Genomic DNA, 21,051 nt, shown 5'->3' with positions numbered 1-21,051 from the left:
CACAAAGTGTGTTATCCCAACTCCACATTTGCTTTCTTAGAAGCCCTCCTCCATGTTATTCTGGATGGTTTTTGAGTAGTCCTAAATCACACTCCAGATAAACTTGGGTGAGGTTATTTACAGATAAGTTCAATGATTGCAGGAGCTATTTCCACATGTGTGCTGTAAAACCAATATTAATTCTCTTGGAAGGAAGTCAATAAGTCAAGAAAGAGAGCTTTGTCAGGTGCTGTAATTGAATTGTGCTATCCTGGAGTTACGTACTTGAAGATTAAATGAATCAGTGAGTAAATATTTACTAAATGTCTCTTAAATGTAAGTTTTGTGCAGATCAAGGAAATGACAAAAGAGTTGGGAAAAGAGGCTGTCTCAGGAACAAGAGAAGAAGATAGAAGTAGGAAAGAATAACCACAGACATCCTGCACAGGTCCTGCAGGAGGTCTGCTGTGGCCCCTGGGTGTAGATGGTTTTATGTGGTTGTCGTTTTACCCAGAGAAAACAAAGGGACAGTCTCTTTCCATCTCCCCAGTCTGTCCTAGGAACTGTGGGCTTACAAAAGAAAGCTAAAGGACACCCAGGTGATTCCACTTATTTCTTCTTTCCTTCCTTTCTTTCTGTAACAAGTTAACAAACATTTACCTATTATATCTCTAATCCTGAGTGTGAGATGATATAACAAGTAAAATGAGCATAGATCAGACCCTTAAGGTGCTGAGAATGTAATGGATGAGACAGACAATAAGGAAAATCAGTAAGCTGTACTGAATGTTTTGAAGGAGGAAGTCATAACCTATGGGAACATATAGCAGAGACATTTATGCACATGTCTGAAGGGCAAGTTCAACTTCTCTGGACCTACCAAACAGAGATAATAATACCTACTTTGGAGTACTGTGCGAGGCTTAGAGATAATGATTGGAAAGTGAGTAGCACAGTTTCTGGCTTAGAGTAGGCACTCAAGAAGTAAAGCTAATAATTTTATAAATATAACTAAAGATTTATTCTTAGATCTTTTTCCTATGGATGCCTCATGAACCTGACATTTCATCTTCTATTACAAAGAAGTAATAGAAGCCCCTCTTCCTCCCTCTGCTGTCCCAGTGAGTCAACAAACAAACCATCCCTAGATTTCATTCTGATCAATGACCTCAGCTATAGATTGGAAGTCCCATCTCAAAGAAATGAATATTTGATTATAGATATCTCAGAACCATGGAAGTAAAGGGTATTAAATCAGAATCAAGGGGTGGCCTGTGGGGAGACAGCCTCTCCAGGACACTGGGATGCTGAAGCTAGAGACACAATTGTCCAGAGATACCTGGGCACTGGCTGCTTTCTCCTCCCTGTTGAGGGTGAGATCTTGCTGGTGAAGTTTGGTTCAAGAACTCAGCAATCCTGATGTTGGTTAATGTTCTTTTAAAACACGGCTGTTGTTTAGCTGGTAAGCTTTTGTACAGTCATACATTGTTAAAAATATTTTTAAGCTTCCCTATTAGTTAGAAAATAGTCTTTGTTTCAAGTCCCGCCTCCCCCATTCCCTGACCACTCCGGCCCCCTCTAGAAACTTTGATGGACCTCTTTACAAGTCAGCAGTTGAAGGATTAACCCTGGACCTGCCGGATGACTCCAGAAGCATGGAGTACCTAGGCTCTGCCTTAAAATGTGCGTAGATTGTTAGTGATTGGCAAATCACCAATAAATGGCAAGATAAGTTCAAAAGCAAAGGGGCAATGGCTCAGCATGAATTGGGCATTTTTTTAGTTTTTGTCAACTGACAGGACCTTACCTATGAAGAGGATGACATTGTCAACTGCCCATTCTATAGAGACTAAGGAGCAAGGGAAATTTCACGCAAAGATATAATGCATCTACTGCTCTTCTTGCTGCCATCTGCCTTCCCTGACTTTGAAATATACTGGGAACTTACAACAGGTGGGAGTATGAAGCCTCTGTCTACTAATCTGTAACCCACCTGCACTGTGGTGGATGACTTGTTGGCTGTTTAGGAGATAGGTAGTGCAGCCCAAGCACCAAATCTATCTATCCATTCTTTCATTTACATGGTGAATATAAATATTTATTAAATTTCTAGTATGTTCCAGTTAATCTGCTGGGTACTTGGGAGAGTAGAAAAAAATTTTTTTAATCAAAAACAGTTTGTATTCTCTCAAGGGTCACCATCCACTTAAGGAGACAGATACGTAAAATAGGGCTACAATGTGGAATGAATTATAATAGAGGTGCTTGGGGGATCACGTTCATCTTGCACAGGAACATCAGGGAAGGCTTCAAGAGAGGAGATGATGTTTGGACTGAGTCCTAAAAGATGTGTAGGAATTTTCTAAGCAGAGATTGAAAGGGAATAGGAAGACAGCATTTCAGGCAAAAGGAACAGATTGGGCAAAGACCCAGTACAAAATAGCACAGCTCATTCGGAATTCTTAAGGGGTGGAGCATCAGTGAATACAGGAGAGGAGTGGGACTTGAGGTTAGATGGAGCCAGAGCTGGCTAAAAAATACAGATTTAAATTTGAAGACTTTTATGCCAGAAAGTGACATCATTGGCTATGTCTGTTCTGGTAAGTACACTACAGTTATATTGTGGAAGAGGGACTGACTGGAGGCAGGAGGTAAACATAAGTTTACATGGATGAACTTAGGTACTGGCAGATGAAGAGAAAGGGGTGGATCTGAGAGCTGAAAGGTCAGCTGAGTGGACAGAGTCTGGAGACACACTGGATGTGGGAGCTGCGAGGGAAGCAGGAATGGAGTTAAACTTAACTGAGGCATATAAATTTTAGCTAATTCACCCAAGTTTACAAGTGACTGCCAGAGACTTGTTCACAGGTACTGTGGCACTGCAGCCATGCTCCCTACTACCATACCATGCTGCCTCTCACCTTTATTTTCATTCCCAATTCCTTCTTGCTTCCGGGTTTCCAGAAGGCACTGTCCCCACAATACAGCCAAGGAAATTAGTTATTGGGGAGCTGAATTCTAACCAAACAGATAAAAATTATTCAAAAAGTTTGTGTTTACCAATGTATTTCATTGATGAACTATTACATTTGCTATTGAAAGTGTATGCACTACATAAAAGCACCACTTAAGTTAATGAAGAGTTCACACTGAAACACGTCAAAAATAGGCATTTCAGTTAGCTCTGCATTCATTCTTAGGTCATCTTAGATATCCCCAAATTCTACTCTCCCCCTGGAATTCAGAGAGTGACAAAAAACTTTGCTATCAGTTCTAATGTTACCTCTGTGAGGCAGCCCTTGGAGGCACCCTGGGGGGCCTCTCAATGGGCAGGCTGAGTGTTCCATCCACTTGTGGGGGGCCTGGACTCCGACTTCTGGTAACTTCGGGGACTTCATTATCCTACAACAAAAAAGATGAGAAGGAAAGGTAAAACTTACATCGAGTAACTAGCACGGCTGGACACTGCTATCCTAAAAACCCCTCAGCCTCCTCAAGATTTAGTTAAAGGTTATTCACAAACAGAATCAACCCAGCAACACCAGGACAGCTTTGCATTGGCTCCCGGAGCCACTGAGGAGACAATCAGGCCCAAATCATCATTAATGGTCCTTGCAACTCAAAGCATGGTCTGTGGGACACCAGGGTCAGCATCACCGATGACCTGAAAAGGCCAGGGAACTTTGAAAGAAGAAAGCAGATATGCCCAGAGAAGCAGAGACAAAAGAGGGTGTGGCCTCGAGAAGCACAGGGCAGTGGCCTCTGCTCTGGCATGCCTCACCACTTCTGATCCAGGCCCCAGGATGTGATCACTATCCCTGGATTCCCTGAGACTCGTTCAGTTCCTTCTCGCAGATGCCCCTTTTGGCTTAACTGGTCTGAGCAGATGTCTATTTATCTCTCTCCTTTCCTTCCTCTTTTTATTAAGGTGAAATTCACATAACATAAATTTAACCATTATAAAGCAAACAGTTCAGTGGCACTTAGTACATTCACAGTGTTGTACAATCACTACCTCTTTCTAGTCCCGAATCATTTTTGTCACTCCAAAGGAAATACTTTCCCCATAAGCAGTTTCTCCTCATTTCCCACTCTTCTCCAGTCCCTGGCAACCATTTGCCTTCTGTCTCCATGGATCTACTTACTCTGGACATTTCATATAAATACGTGGCCTTTTGTGTCTAGCTTCTTTCACCTGAATTTCTATTTCTTACAATGAAACAAACCCTAGGAGTAGACAGGTGGAGGCGAGGGTCCTTGCTCTCACCTCATTGTCTCCCTCCATCCCGCTGCTCACACTGAGGAGGCTCCGGGTGCTGGATCGGTTACTCGCGCTGCCTAAAAGGTACAAACAAAATCAGCTGGACCATAGAGTCTCTCGGGCTAAAATAAATGCACTTACTTATTTTTGTGGATAGAAACAATACAAAAGCTGTGAATATGAGATTCTTCAAAATGCTGCCGTCTTATGCCATTTTATTAGAGGTCGGTTTTTCTTTCAGCATGAAATGAAATAGTTCACCTTTTTACCACCATATTTTGCTTTATAGCTACCATTTACTGAAGGCTTCCCACAGGTTATGTGCTTTAAAAGTATAATTGCATTTAATCTCTTTGAAAATCCAACTAATGTTAGTGCTCTGATTTGACAGACAAGGAAGCAAAGATCCTCTATTTCTCACTTGTCCAGGGCTATTTCTAAAAGCTGCAAACAAATTTTGTGGCTGAAGTTTTTACTTATTTAGGAATGACAGCAGGCATGTGTCTGTATCACGCATGTATATACACCTTCTAAGTAGGGGTCAATTTTACACAAAACAAAATGCAAAGCACGAATGCAAAAGTAGAATTTATGCTTATGGTAGGAACTATGCGTGTGTGTTTAGGTGCTCAAGGCTTTTGAATTGGGAATCACTTGTATCATCAGAACAGCACTATCCAATAGAACTTTTTAGAAATATCCTATTGTATGCTGTCCAATATGGGAGCTAGTGTGAATTATGGCCAGTACAACTGAGGAACGAAATTTTACATCTTATTTAGTTTTAATTAAATTTAAATAGTTTCATGTGACTAGTGACTATCATATTGGACAGCACAGCATTAGAATAAGCTCAAGCATGTAATGATGAAGCAATGAAGAAGAAAGAATAACGGTTAATCAACTAAAACAAGAACATTTTAACTTTAAGGTACCAGTATTGCCACTAACAGTATTGCCAGATCTTAAGTTTGCTGAATTTCTACTTAAAATAGCTCTATATCATCTTAGGTTACAGGGAAATAGTCTTAGTTTTGACTTCATTATGATATTAGCTTTGATCTAATTTTTAAATTTAAAATAATGTGTCAAAATATTTCCGGAAACAAGGGGATTCAGAGTTTGTTTATTAAGGAGTGTGACCCTGTCTCTTTCTACTCAGTTACCCACACATAACACTGTTCACTCTGCCAGAATGTCCTTTCCTCGCCATTCCTATCCACAAGTGTAAAACCTCCTCAGTCTCTAGTGCTCAGGACAAACGTTATTGAAATCCTTCCTCTAGATGGAAGTAACCCCTCCTGCCCATGGGCTCCCATCCTGGCAGAGCCAAGCCTCCCACATCAGTCACCATTGTTCATCCCATTCCCTCACAATGAACCAGCCTTGTGCTGAAGGTTGTCCACTGGGAAGCAGCAAAAAACCATCCAGGCACTGGCTCCAGGACCCTGGAAATTCACACCCATCAACTCCCATTGTCCTTTCTCCTGGTGTTCTTAAATCTTTAACCCTCAGCATTTGGCTTTGAACCTTGGTTCCCAGGTTCAGCTACCCTGGCCTTCTCCCCTCTCCAGGCTGATGACTTACTTGCCCACATCCCCCCTGGACAGCACAGTTGGTAGAGGCCCCAGCCTCCATTATCTTCACTCTTGCCAGTGGGGAGGAGGGCAATGCCCGCCTCTTATCAGGCTTTTGTCACCAGGGAAGAAGGATCAAACAAGCACCTAACTTGTGCTATTTTTGTACTTTCTCTCCTTTACAGTCACCCTGAAGACAGGCTTCATTTCGTTTTCGTCTTCATTTCTTTACTATACGGTCTAGCTCAGTATGCGCAGAGCCATCCTCAATATTTGGTGAAGGAAAGAATAAGAGGAAAAAAATGACCAAATATATGATCCTTAAGAAACTAGGATCAGATGATCTAGGAAAAGGTCAACAGTTTTTCTGTAATGAAATTTTTGTTCTCTTAAACATAACCTTAATATTTGGGGGCATAAAATTTTAGTTATAACCAGATTTAACCTACAACTGTTTTTCTGTGGTTCTCATAAGATGAGAGTTGCATCTTAATAAAAATAGCGCTGTTTTAGGAGGTGACTTTGAGGGTTAACAGGCAGTTGGTGTATCAGAACTGGGCTATGATAAGCACTTATACATTGGGGCTTATCTTTCTGGAATACTCCCTTCATGGATCTTATTACCATGTAAGAAGTGCAGGCTACCAATTTAGAGGCCATACATAGAGAGGCCCTGAAGGATGAGAGGCCACCTTGGATGTCCTAGCCCGAGCCAAGCTTAGAGCTGAATACAGTCTCGTAAGAGACCACCACTGAGCCACATGGCACAGGGATGAACCATCCTCAGTGAGTCCAGCCCGTGTTTACCATCAGGCATAAATAAATGGTTATGCTTCAAGCCACTACATTTTGGGGTGGTCTGTGACATAGCACTAGATACCTGAAACCCTTAACAGGGGCCAGATGCAGTCTATGGCCACGGAGTAGGGTAAAACCCATTGGTCTTTCATTTAATAACTTTTCTAACCAGATGAGCTAGCCATTCCTGAGCTACTAATAAACCACTGCACAAGATAAGAAGCACAGTTTATGCTTTCCATTCTGTTCTCAACCCAAGCTAACTCAAAGTAAAACACACGTATTAAATCTTTGAAATTAATCTGCACCTGAAATGAGGACTTCTCATTTGTCCTGTTAAAGTTCCCCTCCCCCCATTCTGGAATGCACTGCCCGAAACCTGAGAGGGTCTACTCCTCTCCTCCACGACAAGTCTGAAAGATAGGCTACCCCCTCTCTTGCTTCTTTGGTTATTTGTGATCGCACTAGAAAAATCTCCCATTTCTGAACTTGTCAGAATTCTCTAAATTGCCTCAAGCGGGGTTCGAGTACACATTATCACCTCCATAATATAAAGGGAAGTTTTCTCTTCTGTTCATCTAGACTTCCCATGTGGCCGTGTGATATGCTTTGGGTCTGTTTTGACAGGTAATAGCGGCAAGAACGGTAACCTGAGAAGAGCTGGGTTCTGCTCCCATTTTGTCACTCACTGGCTGTGTGACCTTGGGCAAAACTCCTTCCCCTTCTGGGTTACAAATACTCCATCTATAAAGTAAGGAGAGAGACTAGTTCAAAGGTTCTTGACCTAAGTACATGACGGGCAATATTGTGTGTACGTGTGGGTGTGTACACACACATGCACATGCATTACACTGGGAACTGCATCCACAGCATATATCAGGTTCTCAAAGGGGTTTGTGACACAGAAAAGAAACCTTTAGGTTCGGTGATCTTCCTGTTCCAACATCCATTTTGGGTTTCTCTACCTGACATTTAAGGAGTTCCTGAAATTCAGCTTGTCTCTTGCTCTTTTATGGTACTCATGACTGTTTTGATAACACTGAAATGTATGAAAGAAAGGAAACCTGATCTACTAGGGTGAAGTCAGCTAACACCGCCTAGGATACTGAAACAAAGCCTCTGCCTACACATCAGCGCATATTGTCTGCTGCAATCAGACTGCTATTCAAGCTTTCGAGCCAAAAGGAAGACATTTGCTAATTAAATCCTCAGCCTATGTGCTGGAATGGCCGCGTTAACCAGCATGCCTTTCATTTATAAAAAAAAGGACACAGCAATAATTATCATGCAATCTGGCTTCAGTAGATATTTGTATAATGGATCTTTTGGTCCCTGGAAAAAGGCAAACTCACAGGTTAAATGCGCCCCATTTACACCCACCCCAAACCCAAATCAGGCCCCACTGAGATCTGCTGGGCTCAAAACAGAGCATGTTCCTGGTGCCTGAAACAGCTGGAATCCAGCTGTGAAGGTCCCCAGTCAGCCTGCTCACTTGCTGTGCTGAGGTACTGGTTCGTCTTCCAGTCTCCTCGTCTCAGCTCTGTCCTGGGGAAGACGCTCTTCCCTGGGGCCACCTCATAGGACCTTAAACTCACTTTCCCAGGCAGCTGGTGCTGTGAGTGCCGAATTGGGACGTGATCTCCAAGTCTGGAATCAGAGGAAAAAGGGGATAAAACTTCAAGGCACCAGGGCTGCCAGCTTTCTACTCTCAAGCTGCTTGGCTGCCTTCTCCACTGCCTCCTCCCCTCACCTGAACCTGGAGGGTTACTAGAGGGGAGGGGAGGGGAAAGAGAAGGAGGGGAAGTGGAGGGAGAATACAATGGGTGTCCTGCCCAATTCAGCAAGGAAAGTCCACAGAGTCCTGTGTGACAATCATAGGGTGACAAAAGAGAGGGGTGGAGGAATGCGAGAAAGAACAGAGAAATAAATGTGTCCTTATCAGGTAGTGAAAAGAACCGTTTGATTAGGGAAAGGTTTGGGGCGGCTCTGCCACTCCCCAGCTGAGAAACTTGGGTCATTCTGTCAATCTCTCTGAATTACTTCCCTTTCTGAGGAGAGGGTTATGAATGTCATTGATCCCAATAACAGGTTTTCCCATGCAGAATTCTAAGAGCAGTCATACTTTTAGCTCTTTGAAACCTCCCAACATTCATGAAATAAATACTATTGTCATCATTCCCAACAGAAACTAAGGTACAGAGAAGTGAAGTGGCATGCACCCGTCATGCAGCTGGTAAGTGGGACAGCTAGGGTTTGAACCCAGGTTCCAAAGTCCAGGCTCTTCACCACTACTCACACTGCTTCTCAGTCCCTTAATAATTGATGGATGATGGGCAGATGGTCCACAACTGACAGCAATAACCAGAGAGTTGATGAAAAAGGTGTGTCAGGCCTGTGAAAGATTCTGTGACTTGCAAGGCTGATTGGTGGTTTTAGATCCCACAGGTTCAGAAAGATAGATTATTCCTTTGCCCTGTAAAGCCTTAACTTGATCTCTTTACCGGCTCAGTCCTGTCCAGTGGTTGGTCTTTAATCCTCCCTAGATTTCCACCCCTGGGTTCTAAACACAGAAAACAACATCTGCTCATGAGCAGAATAAAATATCTGTGGGTGCCTACACCAGCTTTCTCCTCAGGGAAGTGTAGAACCCAGGTGAGCCGCTGTCACAGGGCTTCCCTAGCTGCCCCAAGGCAGGACCTCTGAGAAGTGTAAGCTCAGGTATACTACTGGAGATGTGCGCCCTTATCTTCAAGGTATCACTTTCTCCTCTGCCTCTCCTCTTCTATGGAATGGGTGTGGCAGGAAGTTCAGGGACTCCAGGGCCAGAGGTGGCTTAGCCAAAGCCAGAAGTTCACTGGTAATGGTACATGGATAAGATAGAACAGGCCCGAGAACAGGGTAAACAGAGTCTATGATAAACATTTTGCACAGAGAATATTAAAAGAACGGATTGTTGGTTTGTATAGCCACAAGCTTTCCTCATTCTAGAGACTCCAGTTCCAAGTGTAGTATGTGGTCCTGGTACTAAACCAGCTTCTTCGGTCTCTGTGTAACAGATCTTTCTCACATCCTTGGGCTCTCCTGGTTACAAATGAGCAGTGGAGGCACCCACCCAAGCTGGGAACTACTTGGGCAAAGACGAGCTGTCTGTACCTGCACATGGGTGGGAGGCCACGTCTCACAGCAATGAAACTCCACAGTTTCACAGCTGTCATGCCTTTTCCTCCCTCCACTTTGACTTAGCTTTTTAACAACAATCTTTTGAAAGAAGGTTCCCATTTGCTTAATTCACTTCAACGAGGCAATTTTCTACTCTCAGTTCTAGGAAGGAGAAAAGTAAAATACACACGAAAAGAATGGGAGTCAAAAGTTCAAAAAATCAAGTAGAGCCAGTCTAAATGTCTACAAAACCTTGATGGTCTTTGAATAAAGGAACAATGCCAGAAATAATATTCTGCATTAGATGCGTAGGACTTTCCCCAAAGTGCATTCACATGTGTTATTTATATCTCCTTTGAAATTCACTACTTCTCCATAAAGTAAATAAGTCGGGTATAACCACAGAGGAGGAAACCAAGGCACAGAGTGGTTCAAGGAATTGTCCTGGTTTATAATGTGATTCAGTGATACAGCAGGGGTTAGAACCCAGTTTTTCTGGGACCCAGCCTACTGCTCTTGGTCCTGCCCAGGACTGGCCACAGACACACCCAGAACATAAATATTGATTGTCTTCTCCGTGAGGCTGGGATGTTCAACAAGTCACGTCAGCCCTCTTCTGATTTCCTACACATCAACACTCTGCACCATCCCAGTGAGAGCAAAGCAGCTCCCTAGGGCTGAAAAAAGACTGGCAAGTTATAATGAACAGATTCTTACTTTTTAATTATCCCTGATATGCTAACCCAAATGAAAGATAAATGAACATTGTTTTTTTTTTCCTAAGGCAAATGAGGTTTCTAAATGAACAGAGGCAGCCCTTGTATGTAGAGTGGGTTCTATTCTTGGAAAAGACCCTTTAAGAAAAAATGCCATCCATCAATATTAACTTTCTTATAGATCAATGTTATCGTGTACCACTGGTTTTCAAATGTTTTTTGTTGCTTGTGATGCAGAATTCTTTCCTCTAGTGAAAACAGAAGCTAGATGTAGAAAATAGATTTTTTTAAAGGAGCTGGGATGGTTGAAGCAAACCCTGTCCCAATCCTAATCTCTCCCCCATCTCCCACCCCACCTTTAATTCCAATCCCCTACCCCCACATGCATGCATACAGCAGCACTAAAGCACCTCAGTGTAAAAAAAATCCCCAGGATAGGCAATTACCAGTTAGTATGTCACTAAATACATAATCGAGTTTTATAGAGTTAACTAACAGATCATATATACTCAACCATAATTGATGCCTTCTCTTTGGCAGATGCTCTTAAGATCTTGGGCCTCACCGTTCAGTACAGGGTCCACCTTCCAACTGCCCGAGGCTTTCTCTGGTGGCCAGATGACAAGCGCCCCTCCCCTGGCAGACCTCAACCACAGACATGGGAGCTGGTATCTAAATGCCCCAGCTCTTGTATCTCTCAAGAGGAATAACTGTTCTCCATCGACTCCCAGAGACTCCAGGGATCTCCAGTCGGCAGGTGCACTTTGCTCACCACCTTTCCTTCCCTCTCTCGCTTCCCCATCCCTACCACCAGGGTTACCTCCCTATCAGCTACTTGCTCTCAAATCCTTTCAGGGAGGAAAAAGTTCTAGAAATGGATAGTGGCAAAGGCTGCACGATAGTGTGAATGTATTTAATGCCACTGAATTGTACATTTAGGTTCAATGGTAAATTTTATGTTATATATATTTTGCCATAATAAAAAAACAAAACGAAGGGGGAGTCTTGGGGCTAATAGATAGAACATTCTCCCCCAAGTGAACTGTTTGTGGTTCACAGTTATTCTTATTCAGTGTCAAATTTCATAAAGTTTAATCTTTTAATAGTTATGATTAATGAAAGCCCCTGATATAAAAAGTAAAACTACTTAACTCCCCTTCCCCATTCCCACAGAAAGATTCTTAGTCAGAGGGTCTGGTCCTTGAGGAGCAGGGCAGCAGGGGAGGGAGGGCTTAGACCACACTCCTCTGGGAAAATTTAAACACTGAACATTCTAATTTAGACTACAGCCACTGGAGGGATCACTTATTCGGAGACTTAATAGCCTTGGATGACCTCTGCATTATGTTTCAAAACCGTGATTCCTGGATGGTGAGTCCCAGCCCACCGCACTCTCCCTGGAAGGTTCTGCCTGAGAATATCAGCTGGTGTGCAGGCAGTTTGTCAAGCGTTGACATGTGCCACGCACTGTGCTAGGCCCTAGTTATACCCTAACTTGTTGTATCCTCACAGCAACTCCAATGGGGTGACTTCTGTTATTTGTGCCATTTCGTAGATGAGGACTGAGGATCAGCCTGGTGAAGTATCTTGCCCCTGGTTCCCAGCTAGTTAGGGGTGAGCAGGGGGCAGGAACTTGACCCCAACCCCAAGGCCCATGTCTATACCCCTCTACTCCTCGGCATGCCTGTCTGTCTTGCTTCAATATTTCCAGTGGCACCAGCTGGAGCCTGGGTGGGTGGTACAGGTGTAATGACACTGGTAGGCTTGGTTCTAAAGTCCAGACTGCTGAGCACACGTTGACTCCAACACTATAATCCCCAGCCTTCGAATACTGCATGCATCACCAAACCACAACTTTCCTTATGCTGCATATTTAAAAGCTTGAAATGTTTCATTTTATCAAGGCTTCTAACTTTGGGTTCATGTACTCTAGTTTTAAAAAGCTCCTCAGGCCTTTTACCACCTAGAGCCCTATTGTCTGATCTGAGATGACTGAGCAGATCTTGAACCAGGTTTTCTGCCTTCTCTCTTTTCTCTTCCCCTCAACCTGGAGGGCAAAGAAGTGTGAGCTTGGCTAGCGGCAGTATATATTTAAAATCTAGTCACTTAAGCAGACATCTTAGGATGACTCTCTGACCCTCTGCCATGGGCAAATCTCTTATTCGTCTTCTCCCAGTCAAAATCATTAATATTCACTAGGCTAGTACTATATTCAAAACACTGTGCTAGGCATTGTGGGAGAGGCTGCAGCTGGTTTTTATTTTACACAAATAAAAGACTAACTCGTAAGCTACAAGATGGTGAAGATTTTGTCTTATGGGTCTCTGTACTTGGCAGGGTGCCCGGTGCTCACTAAGTCTTTGTGGAATGAATGAACGGTGTCGGCAAATATTTAATGAAATCAACCATTCCAACAAAGATTTCTTGAGCTCCATCCATGCTACAAACAGGGGATTCAGTAGAACCCCAAACAGACAAGTTCTTGCCCTCACAGAGCTTGCAATAGGTGGGAAGCTTGGGGTGGAAAATACTCATGAGAGCAGAAACACAGGATAATTCCAGTGTGTGAAAAGAAAGGGTAACCTGTGGCACGGCAAGTGAGTGGAGGAGGGCTACTTTGGAGAGAATGGCAGAAAAGGCCTCCCTGAAGAGGAGAACTTACAGCCACGATCTGAAGGATGAAGAAAGAGCCAGCCAGTAAAGATCTGGGAAAAGAAGTAGAAGGGGTACAGCAAGTGCAAAGGCCCTGGGGAGAATGCTCTTGGCTAGACAGAGCAACGAAAAGGAGTCCACTGAGACTAGAGCGCAGGGTTCGGGGGAAGTGGGGATGAGCTCAGGGGTCAGATAACGTAAGACCTTGTAGGCCACAGTGAGGAATGTGATATTTCCTCTGGGTGGAACAAGAGCCTCCAAGAGAGTTTTGAGCAAGGGAGTGGTATGATCTGATTGTTTATTTTTAAAGGGTCTTTGGCTGCAGTTTGTAGAATTAATTATCGAGGAGTAAGAACGAACATGGGAGACAAACGAAGAGGCTACTGCCTTAATCCAGGAAAAGACGACAGCAGCTTGGCTGCAGCTGCGGCACTGAAGATGGTCAGAAGTGATCAGATTTAAGATGCATTTTAGAGGCAGAACCTCTGGGAATTACTGATGGTTTGAATGAAAGAATAAAGTAATAGTAATCAGAGGCAGCAAAAGAGAAGTGTCATGGAATGGGAGGGATAATAGTTCCACAGATACTCAGATGAGAAAGGAACAAAATGGCCTGGAGTGGTCCAGGAAGGCTCCACTGAGAAGGGGCTGCCAGGCTGAATCTTACAGCCCAGTAGTTTTCACACAGGTGAAAAGGAAGAGGCATGAGCAAAGGACCGGTGGCAGGAAGATGGTGTTACCAGCCTGACCAGGTTCATAGAAAGTCGGGCTGTTAATGGCAGCTGGAGACAGACTGTGGAAGTTATGCACGGCCTCAGTTTTTTATGTAATGGGGATCCATTCAAGATCTGAGACCCTCCGAAAGCCTTTTTTGCTAGCTCCTCCTGGTATAAGGCTGGCCAGCATAAACCATAGAGACCCACCATGCCAGAGGCTCTCAGGAGGACTATGCAGTGTGGATAAATGCCTACTCCTTGCTCAGGGGTGGTGGTATCGCATGGGTGGCACCTGGGGGAGAATGGGTCAAGGAGAGCAGAGGGGCCTGATCCCCACTGTGCACAACTGGAACTCATGGTCTTGCTACTGGACCCCCGCTATACATGGCAGGAGCCTGTTACACCTGGGTCCTGTGCTTCTGCAACAGTGTGTGATTTCAACACCAAATTACATAGTTCCCTGCTTACTTTAGAAATACATACTACGTAAGTGGCATTTTCTCCTTTCACTCAAAAAACACGTCTTCTTAAATACCAAAAGGAAAGTCAGGTGCCTGAGAGAAAAGCACTAGCATCCTCTTTAACTGGGAAGGTAGAGAGATGCAGAGTTCAAGCCATTCATTCATTCATTCATTTGCTGATATGTCTTATGTAACAGGAACTAGACATATAGAATTAATAAGACAAAGCCATTGCCCAAAAGGACCTCACAGTCTAGTGGGGGACCCAGATATGTAAACAGGGTAACAGGTGCTAGACAAGCAGTCTGCAGTTGGCCCCAGCAGAAGGAGAGTCAAGGATAAGAGATCACAGAAAAGTCCCCCACAACGCAGCATCCCCAGGAAGCCACATACCTGTCTGCTTTCCTGATTTTTGCTTCTCTCTTTGTCTTCGGGTGATGCTATCTCTTAGCCGTTTAAGATTTTCCTGGGAAAAAATTAGTTTGTTTTTAAAGTATGCATCAAAATTATACCCTCCACGCATTAGAATTTCTTTCTGATTTTCTGCTGTTTGCAAGATACATCACATTGCAATAACATCTCCAACATGCATATGAGGCTGAGTACATTTGCAATTGGCCCCCAGAGAAATCCAAGTACTCTTTGCCTGAAGAGAAGACACCTTGTCCACAACAAAATGTCTCCCCTCCCCATTGGTTCCCAGATCCCTCCCAGCTTTAAAACCCACTGCCCTCCTCCTTGGACAGCCCTTAGCCAAGACAGTTTGTTACCTGCTCACAAATACTCCACACACATTCCTGCCTCTGAGATTGTGTTCTCACACCATTCCTCTTACCTTGAGGGACATTGATTCCTCTCCGTGAGTCTGTTCCAGGCCTGGGTCAAGGCCACCTTCTTCCTAACACCTCCCAAGACTGTTCCAGTCCTTAGTGACTGCCTATGCCAGTTGGCACTGGGCTATTGTTGCCTTGCTGTGAGTGTGTGTGTGTGTGTGTATGCACATGCGTGCACGTGTGTGTTCTCTTCAGAGGTACTGTGAGCTCTTGAAGGGCAAAAGACCAGGTCTTGTAGCTTTCTGTAATCCTGCAGTCTGGTCTATTATAGTCATTTAATAAATATTGACTAGACATGTGAGGGTCAAAATTTGTTGCCATTTTAGTTAATAAACAACTACCTCAAAGTGAAGAGTCTGAGCATTCTAGGGGAAACACCCCAGGGACTAACATTCAGACATCCAGAAGGTTCACAGGAGGGAGCTACAGGAGGCCAGGAGACTGAAAAGGTTGGTTGGGTTGTGATTGTAGCTGAGAGACTGAGCTTGGTCCAGGAAACAGTACGGAAACTTTGAAAGAGGGGTGTGTGTGTGTGTGTGTGGCGGCGTGTATTGTATTTGTGTGTGTGTGTGTGTGTGTGTGTAAACTTGGGTGGTTTCATATCTACGACTTTTGTTCATTGAATTATATTTCTTGGGAGCTTTCCAAGTTCTCTTTATGCTCTAAAGTGTGATAGTTCTGTGGATGCCCTAGCACTAGAAGTAGAGAGAGGGACTCTAAAAAGAAAAATGCTGGAGAGCAAAAGTCTAGGGACACATGCCACAGAATTGGGGTTTACAGTTGAGTGTTTATTCCTGATCTCTAGACTCTCAATAACCAGAAAAGCCATCCAGCTCTCAGGCAGGGAGCTGTGTGATTACAGACTACAGGTGACAGATACACATACGCACTGACTCACCATGACACTCAAATAAACATTCACAGGCTGAGCCGCAAGTGCTCAGTTACAGCCATACACAAGAGAGCTGCTGATCCAGCCCCCTACTACTATCTAGTGGAGAAACAGACATGAAACAGATTCCATCCAGAGCCAGTTACCTGCTGGAAGCGAAAAGACTCAGACCGCTTCTTCTGGTTGAGCTGCCACTCTTTGAAGTGGAGCACAGCCTCATCCACGTTGACGATGCCCAGCTTCACCTGCTCCTGGAGAGTAATAAGCTGCCGCTGGCCTGGAGTTTTCATCCCAGCAAAAGGGTCATATATACTCGACTGGGGCCTGTCCCTCGATGGTCTGACAGGAGGCTCTGGAAAGGATGGCAAAACTCAGCTTGATGGCTCACCACTGGATCAGTGGGGTTAACAAGGCTGGTCACAGGCTCAGGAGGACATGGCTCAAAATAACAATTACATGAGAAACCGAGAAGGGGGAGAGGTGACATGGAATCAGAGAGAGGGAAGCAGCTAATAATTTCAATGCTTATTACACTAACATAGCCAAGGCCACAACATTTTCGGGAGGTATAAAATCTGCTGATGAGGCAACAAAATCCCTCAAGCCTGAATTCTTGAGAAGCTTTTAGATCAGTACTCTCAACCTAGGCATTATTGACATTTTAGACTGAGTAAGTCTTTATTGTTGTAGGACTGCCTTGTGCACTGTAAGATGTTTGGCCTCGTCCCTGCTTCTACCCACTAGATGCCAATAACACCCTCTTCTTCAGTTGTGACAAGCAAAAATGTCTCAGACATTGCCAAATATCCTGGGTGGGGGAGGAGAAATCACTCCCAGTCGAGAACCATTGCTTTAGACTAAAATCCACTCCCAGGAGAGAATATACAGGTAAGTCTAGCCAGGATGCTTCTCCCAGCACCACTCCCTGCCCCTCCCTGCCCCTGAGCAGCATGGGGCACAACGATTGTGGACCCAAGGGCATGAAATGTCCAAGGAGACTGGAACGCAGATGGAATCCTGACCCAGGTGCAACATCATCAGGCGTAAGTTAGATGCTGAGTCTCAACTGGCTCTCCTTGGGTTGTTGCTGTGCCAATCTCTCCTCCACATCACAAATTCACAGTTCTTTACTTTGGAGCTTCTAGAGAAATATGAAGCCAACCCCTCTCTCTAGGCTGTGATGCCACTAAGCTCTCTGAGGAGTAAGCTCCTTGAAGAGGCAATGGGGCCACTGGGACATGTGAGGACAACTTGGCATTTTACTGTTCAATTCTTGTAAGGCTATCTTTGATTCTATGTTTCTCCAGCAGGACGCAATTTGGGCATTGTGATTCAGGGAGATGGCAAGAAGGAAAAAGAAAGATGGCTTCCCCAGTAGGTACTGCAAGAGCCTCAAAGAAGTTGATCAACCATTCTTTCCAACCATTCACTCATCTGTCTACACACACTCACATACCTTTCTCCCATGTTTGCCCTCCTCGAATCTGTCTTTAATTGTATTGGGAGATGGAGTGTGGGGAGAAAACAAAATGTACAAGCCAACCAATCACAGTCTCCTACAACCAAAGTCTTTAGGGATGCCTTTGAATCTTAGATTGTATTGTGGCTCCTTTTCAAAAGAATCATCTATGGGTTAATACGGAATGCCTCTGCTTAGCATAAGGAAATTAATCAAGAAGAAAAAACTTCCTTAAAAAGTCTTTAAAAAAAAAAAAAGAAAAATGTTACCCAATGGCGAGCAAAATGTCTCTTAAATACAGGTTGAATTAATGTGTAGTTTAGCTAGCATAGGTAGGATGAGTAAATAGCATGAGGGACTATATCATTAGACTTAGTGCTCGGCTGCACACATTCATCCTGTTGAGATCAATCTCAATGTTTAGATTGCACTTTTGTCTGCCGTTACAGACACTTTCTAGCGTATTAATATCCTTGCCATGATCAATTTGTATGACATTTGTAAGCATCCTGATCTCTTCTCCTCTCCATTTCTCATCAGCACAGGATTCTCAGACAGCTCCACCAAAGGTATCTCTTGAACCTCTCTGTTTTTTAATGCTAAGAATTTGTCATTACACCTGAAATCACTGAAACATGAATACCTTTATGAACACCTGGAAGTTCAGGTCATACCAAAGAAAACTGAGGATATTTGGCTTACCTTTCCTTATGCTCTCTGAGGAAACATAGAAATTCCCAGGCCGCTCTTGACTTTTTTCTGCAAAAACTGTGAGATAAAGAATATTCTAGGTAAAAAACAAATCGGATTTCTTTCTAAAGGGCTTTATAATATTTTATGCATTTACCAAAAAAATTACCAAAATCTTATACAAAAATAACAATCATAATAATCTCACAACTTGGACCACTATATGCAGCTCTGTAAATCAAAACTCTAGTAGGAGCAACCAATGAGCAGAAGCTACAAGGATTGCGAGATGAAGACAGAACCAACAGACAAGGTCTCAAACCCAGAAAGATAAAATTAGCCGGAGGACACAATCAGCATTTACGAGATCATAAAAGAGAAGGGCAATGTGAACAAGGACGTGTGCTGGATCCCTGAATACCTGAAGCTAGCCATAGAGCACCTTGAAGTTTGAGAATAAAAAGAAGTGCCACTTAGCATGTTAATAAGTGTCATAAGACAGAACTTGGAGTGTTGGAACAGGTGCAAGGTGTGCATGCCTCCAAAGGGACTTAAAGTAACCTATGAGTGACAGACGCATAAAGGCTAATAGGGGAAACTGAGAAGTGACATATATCCACTTAGTGGTAGGACAGTGTAATGGGCTCTGCACAAGACTCCCTGGATTCAAATCCTAACTGTGACACTTATAAGTCATAGGGCCTCTCTTTGCCTCAGATTTCCTCTGTAGAATAAGGATGATAATAGTATCTTCCTCACTGGATTGTTCTGGAGATTACATGAGTTATTACATAGTGCTTAGCACAGTGCCTTGCACATGTGAGCACTCAATGTTAGCTTTTATTATAAGTCACACCTAAACCTTGAGATTGATGCCAAGAAGACAGCAATACCTTGGCATGCTAGCTAAATAAGTGATGTGGAGTCAGGGTTGCGGAGTCAGATGCCCTGGGTACAGTGCTTTACAATTTATAAAGTACTTCTCCATGTATTATTTCATCTGACTCTCACAGTAAGGTTCTGGAAGAGTATTATTATGTATTATGATGATACATTGCCTGCTTCTTCATTGGGGTTCCCTTGGAAGCAGACCTGGGGAAAAGGATCCAAGTGCATATAGTCTATGTGGGAGGTGATAGAGGTGAGACAGGGAAATGGACAAAGCAATATATGGTGGGTTACCCAATAAGTTACCATGATGGGCAAGCTGGGGAGTTCTGGAAAACAATATAGAGTTCAATCCAGAGTTTTCCCAGGAGAGGGGCAAGTAAGCTGGGGTACTCATCCACCAACCTCCGTCAGTTATTGGTTGAGGGCTGTGTCTGGGGGTGTTAACCCTCCAACTCTTCCAGTCTGTCCCGCAAAAGAACAGAGGAGGCTTTGGCCGTCAAAAAAAAGCCATCAGGCTGAGAGACACAGGTCCTGACAGGCAGAGTCCAGCCAGTGGATGCAGAAATGTAGAGCTAGGAGGATGTGGGCAGGGCACCAAGAGTCCCCACTACCCACGCCAAAGGAGATGTTACCCAAAGGGATGGCAAACCAGGAGCAACAACAGCCCTTGGCAATGCATGATATCCCTCAACTATATTCCTACCCAATTTAGGGTTGCCAGATTTAACAAACCAATACCAAAGCCAAAAAAAGAGGACAATATTTGGGACATACAATAAAAATTATTTGCTGTTTGTCTAAAATTCATACTTAACTGAGCATCCTGTACTTTATCTGACAACCCCAGCCCAATTTCCTGGGGCTCTGGTTAAGGGCTTCCTCCCCCAGTTTATGATCTCCATTTGCCACACCTTCCACAACTTGCTTATACTATTTAAAATGAAATGAAGGTCAGGCACCCAGACCTGGCAATTTTTGTAATCTTTGTTGCCAACTCTGACAGTGCTTGTAATCATATTAATACAATCGAGTCCTGAAAGACAGTGAAACTGACGGTGCTATCAGCATCTAATTGACGTCCCAGAGACTACTATCAAGAAGTCAAAACCCAATTTTCACCAATTTTTATTAATGTAGGTAAGTAAATAGCCTGGCATAGTGGCTGAAAGTCAGGGTTGTGGAGTCAGATGCCCTGAGTTCAAATCCTGCCTCTGCTATATGGTAATCAAGTGACCTCTGTAAGCCTCCATTCTCCTCATCCATGAAATGGGGATGATAATGGTCCTTACCTAATAGATTATTATAAAGATTAAATGACATATTCCAGATAAAGCACTCTTGGTGCTTTAAAATTAATAACAATTATTCTTAATTGTTATTAATAATATGCTAGCTATTAAACATTAATAATAACTTGAAGAAGAGTTTCAGGAGATAAATATTTAGTAGGATTCCTGCCATTTTTGAGTTGAGGGCAATCTTGTTTACCTCTGTCTTCAATCTGTGTATGAATGCCTCCAGGAAGGCCAGAACTGAATCAAATCAGTGTACCTAGTCAAGTTCCAGAATCTGCTCCAAGCTCTGACCCTATCTCCTAGAGTTATCTGGAGACTATTCAAAAGGGGGCAGTCTGCAAATGATGGTTCAGAAGCTACAGGACCCAGGGAATTCCTTCTGAGGAGCTCTGAACACCCCATCGAGCATCATTCCATGCCACGCTTGCCTTTAGAAATGTATGGTTCATTGTCGGGCAGCTGGTGAGTGCCAGGAGCACTGGCCTCTGGCCTGGGCACTGGGACAGGGGGCCTGCTGGCCAGGTCCATGGAATAGGACTCGTTGTTATCCACTGTGTGATAAACATCATCTGGATCAAGGCAGGGCAGCTCCCTCTCCAAACTGGCCATTCCCATGTTGTTGCCTAGAAACATAGTAAAAGGTGAATGAAAGTGATGGCTGAGAACCCCATG

General features: G+C 43.7%; 1 protein-coding gene across 1 annotated transcript in view; it reads right to left on the bottom strand.

Moving 5' to 3' along the window:
* The window catches only part of PIK3AP1 (phosphoinositide-3-kinase adaptor protein 1), a 93,168-nt gene that overhangs the window by 3,188 nt on the left and 68,929 nt on the right, over window positions 1–21,051 (bottom strand). Inside the window, exons 12-16 of the mRNA XM_039871646.1 lie at window positions 16,191–16,396; window positions 14,713–14,785; window positions 8,108–8,254; window positions 4,247–4,317; window positions 3,263–3,381 (exon numbers count right to left, since the gene is read on the bottom strand). Of these exons, the coding sequence (XP_039727580.1) occupies window positions 3,263–3,381; window positions 4,247–4,317; window positions 8,108–8,254; window positions 14,713–14,785; window positions 16,191–16,396 (616 nt within the window). The remainder of the gene's footprint in view (window positions 1–3,262; window positions 3,382–4,246; window positions 4,318–8,107; window positions 8,255–14,712; window positions 14,786–16,190; window positions 16,397–21,051) is intronic.

This window comes from Pteropus medius, unplaced genomic scaffold (assembly GCF_902729225.1).
Source record: "Pteropus medius unplaced genomic scaffold, Ma_sr-lr_union100, whole genome shotgun sequence".
NCBI classification, from domain to species: Eukaryota; Metazoa; Chordata; class Mammalia; order Chiroptera; family Pteropodidae; genus Pteropus; species Pteropus medius.
The sequence above is the reverse complement of the archived record's forward strand: the minus strand, read 5'-3'. Positions and strand labels throughout refer to the sequence as shown.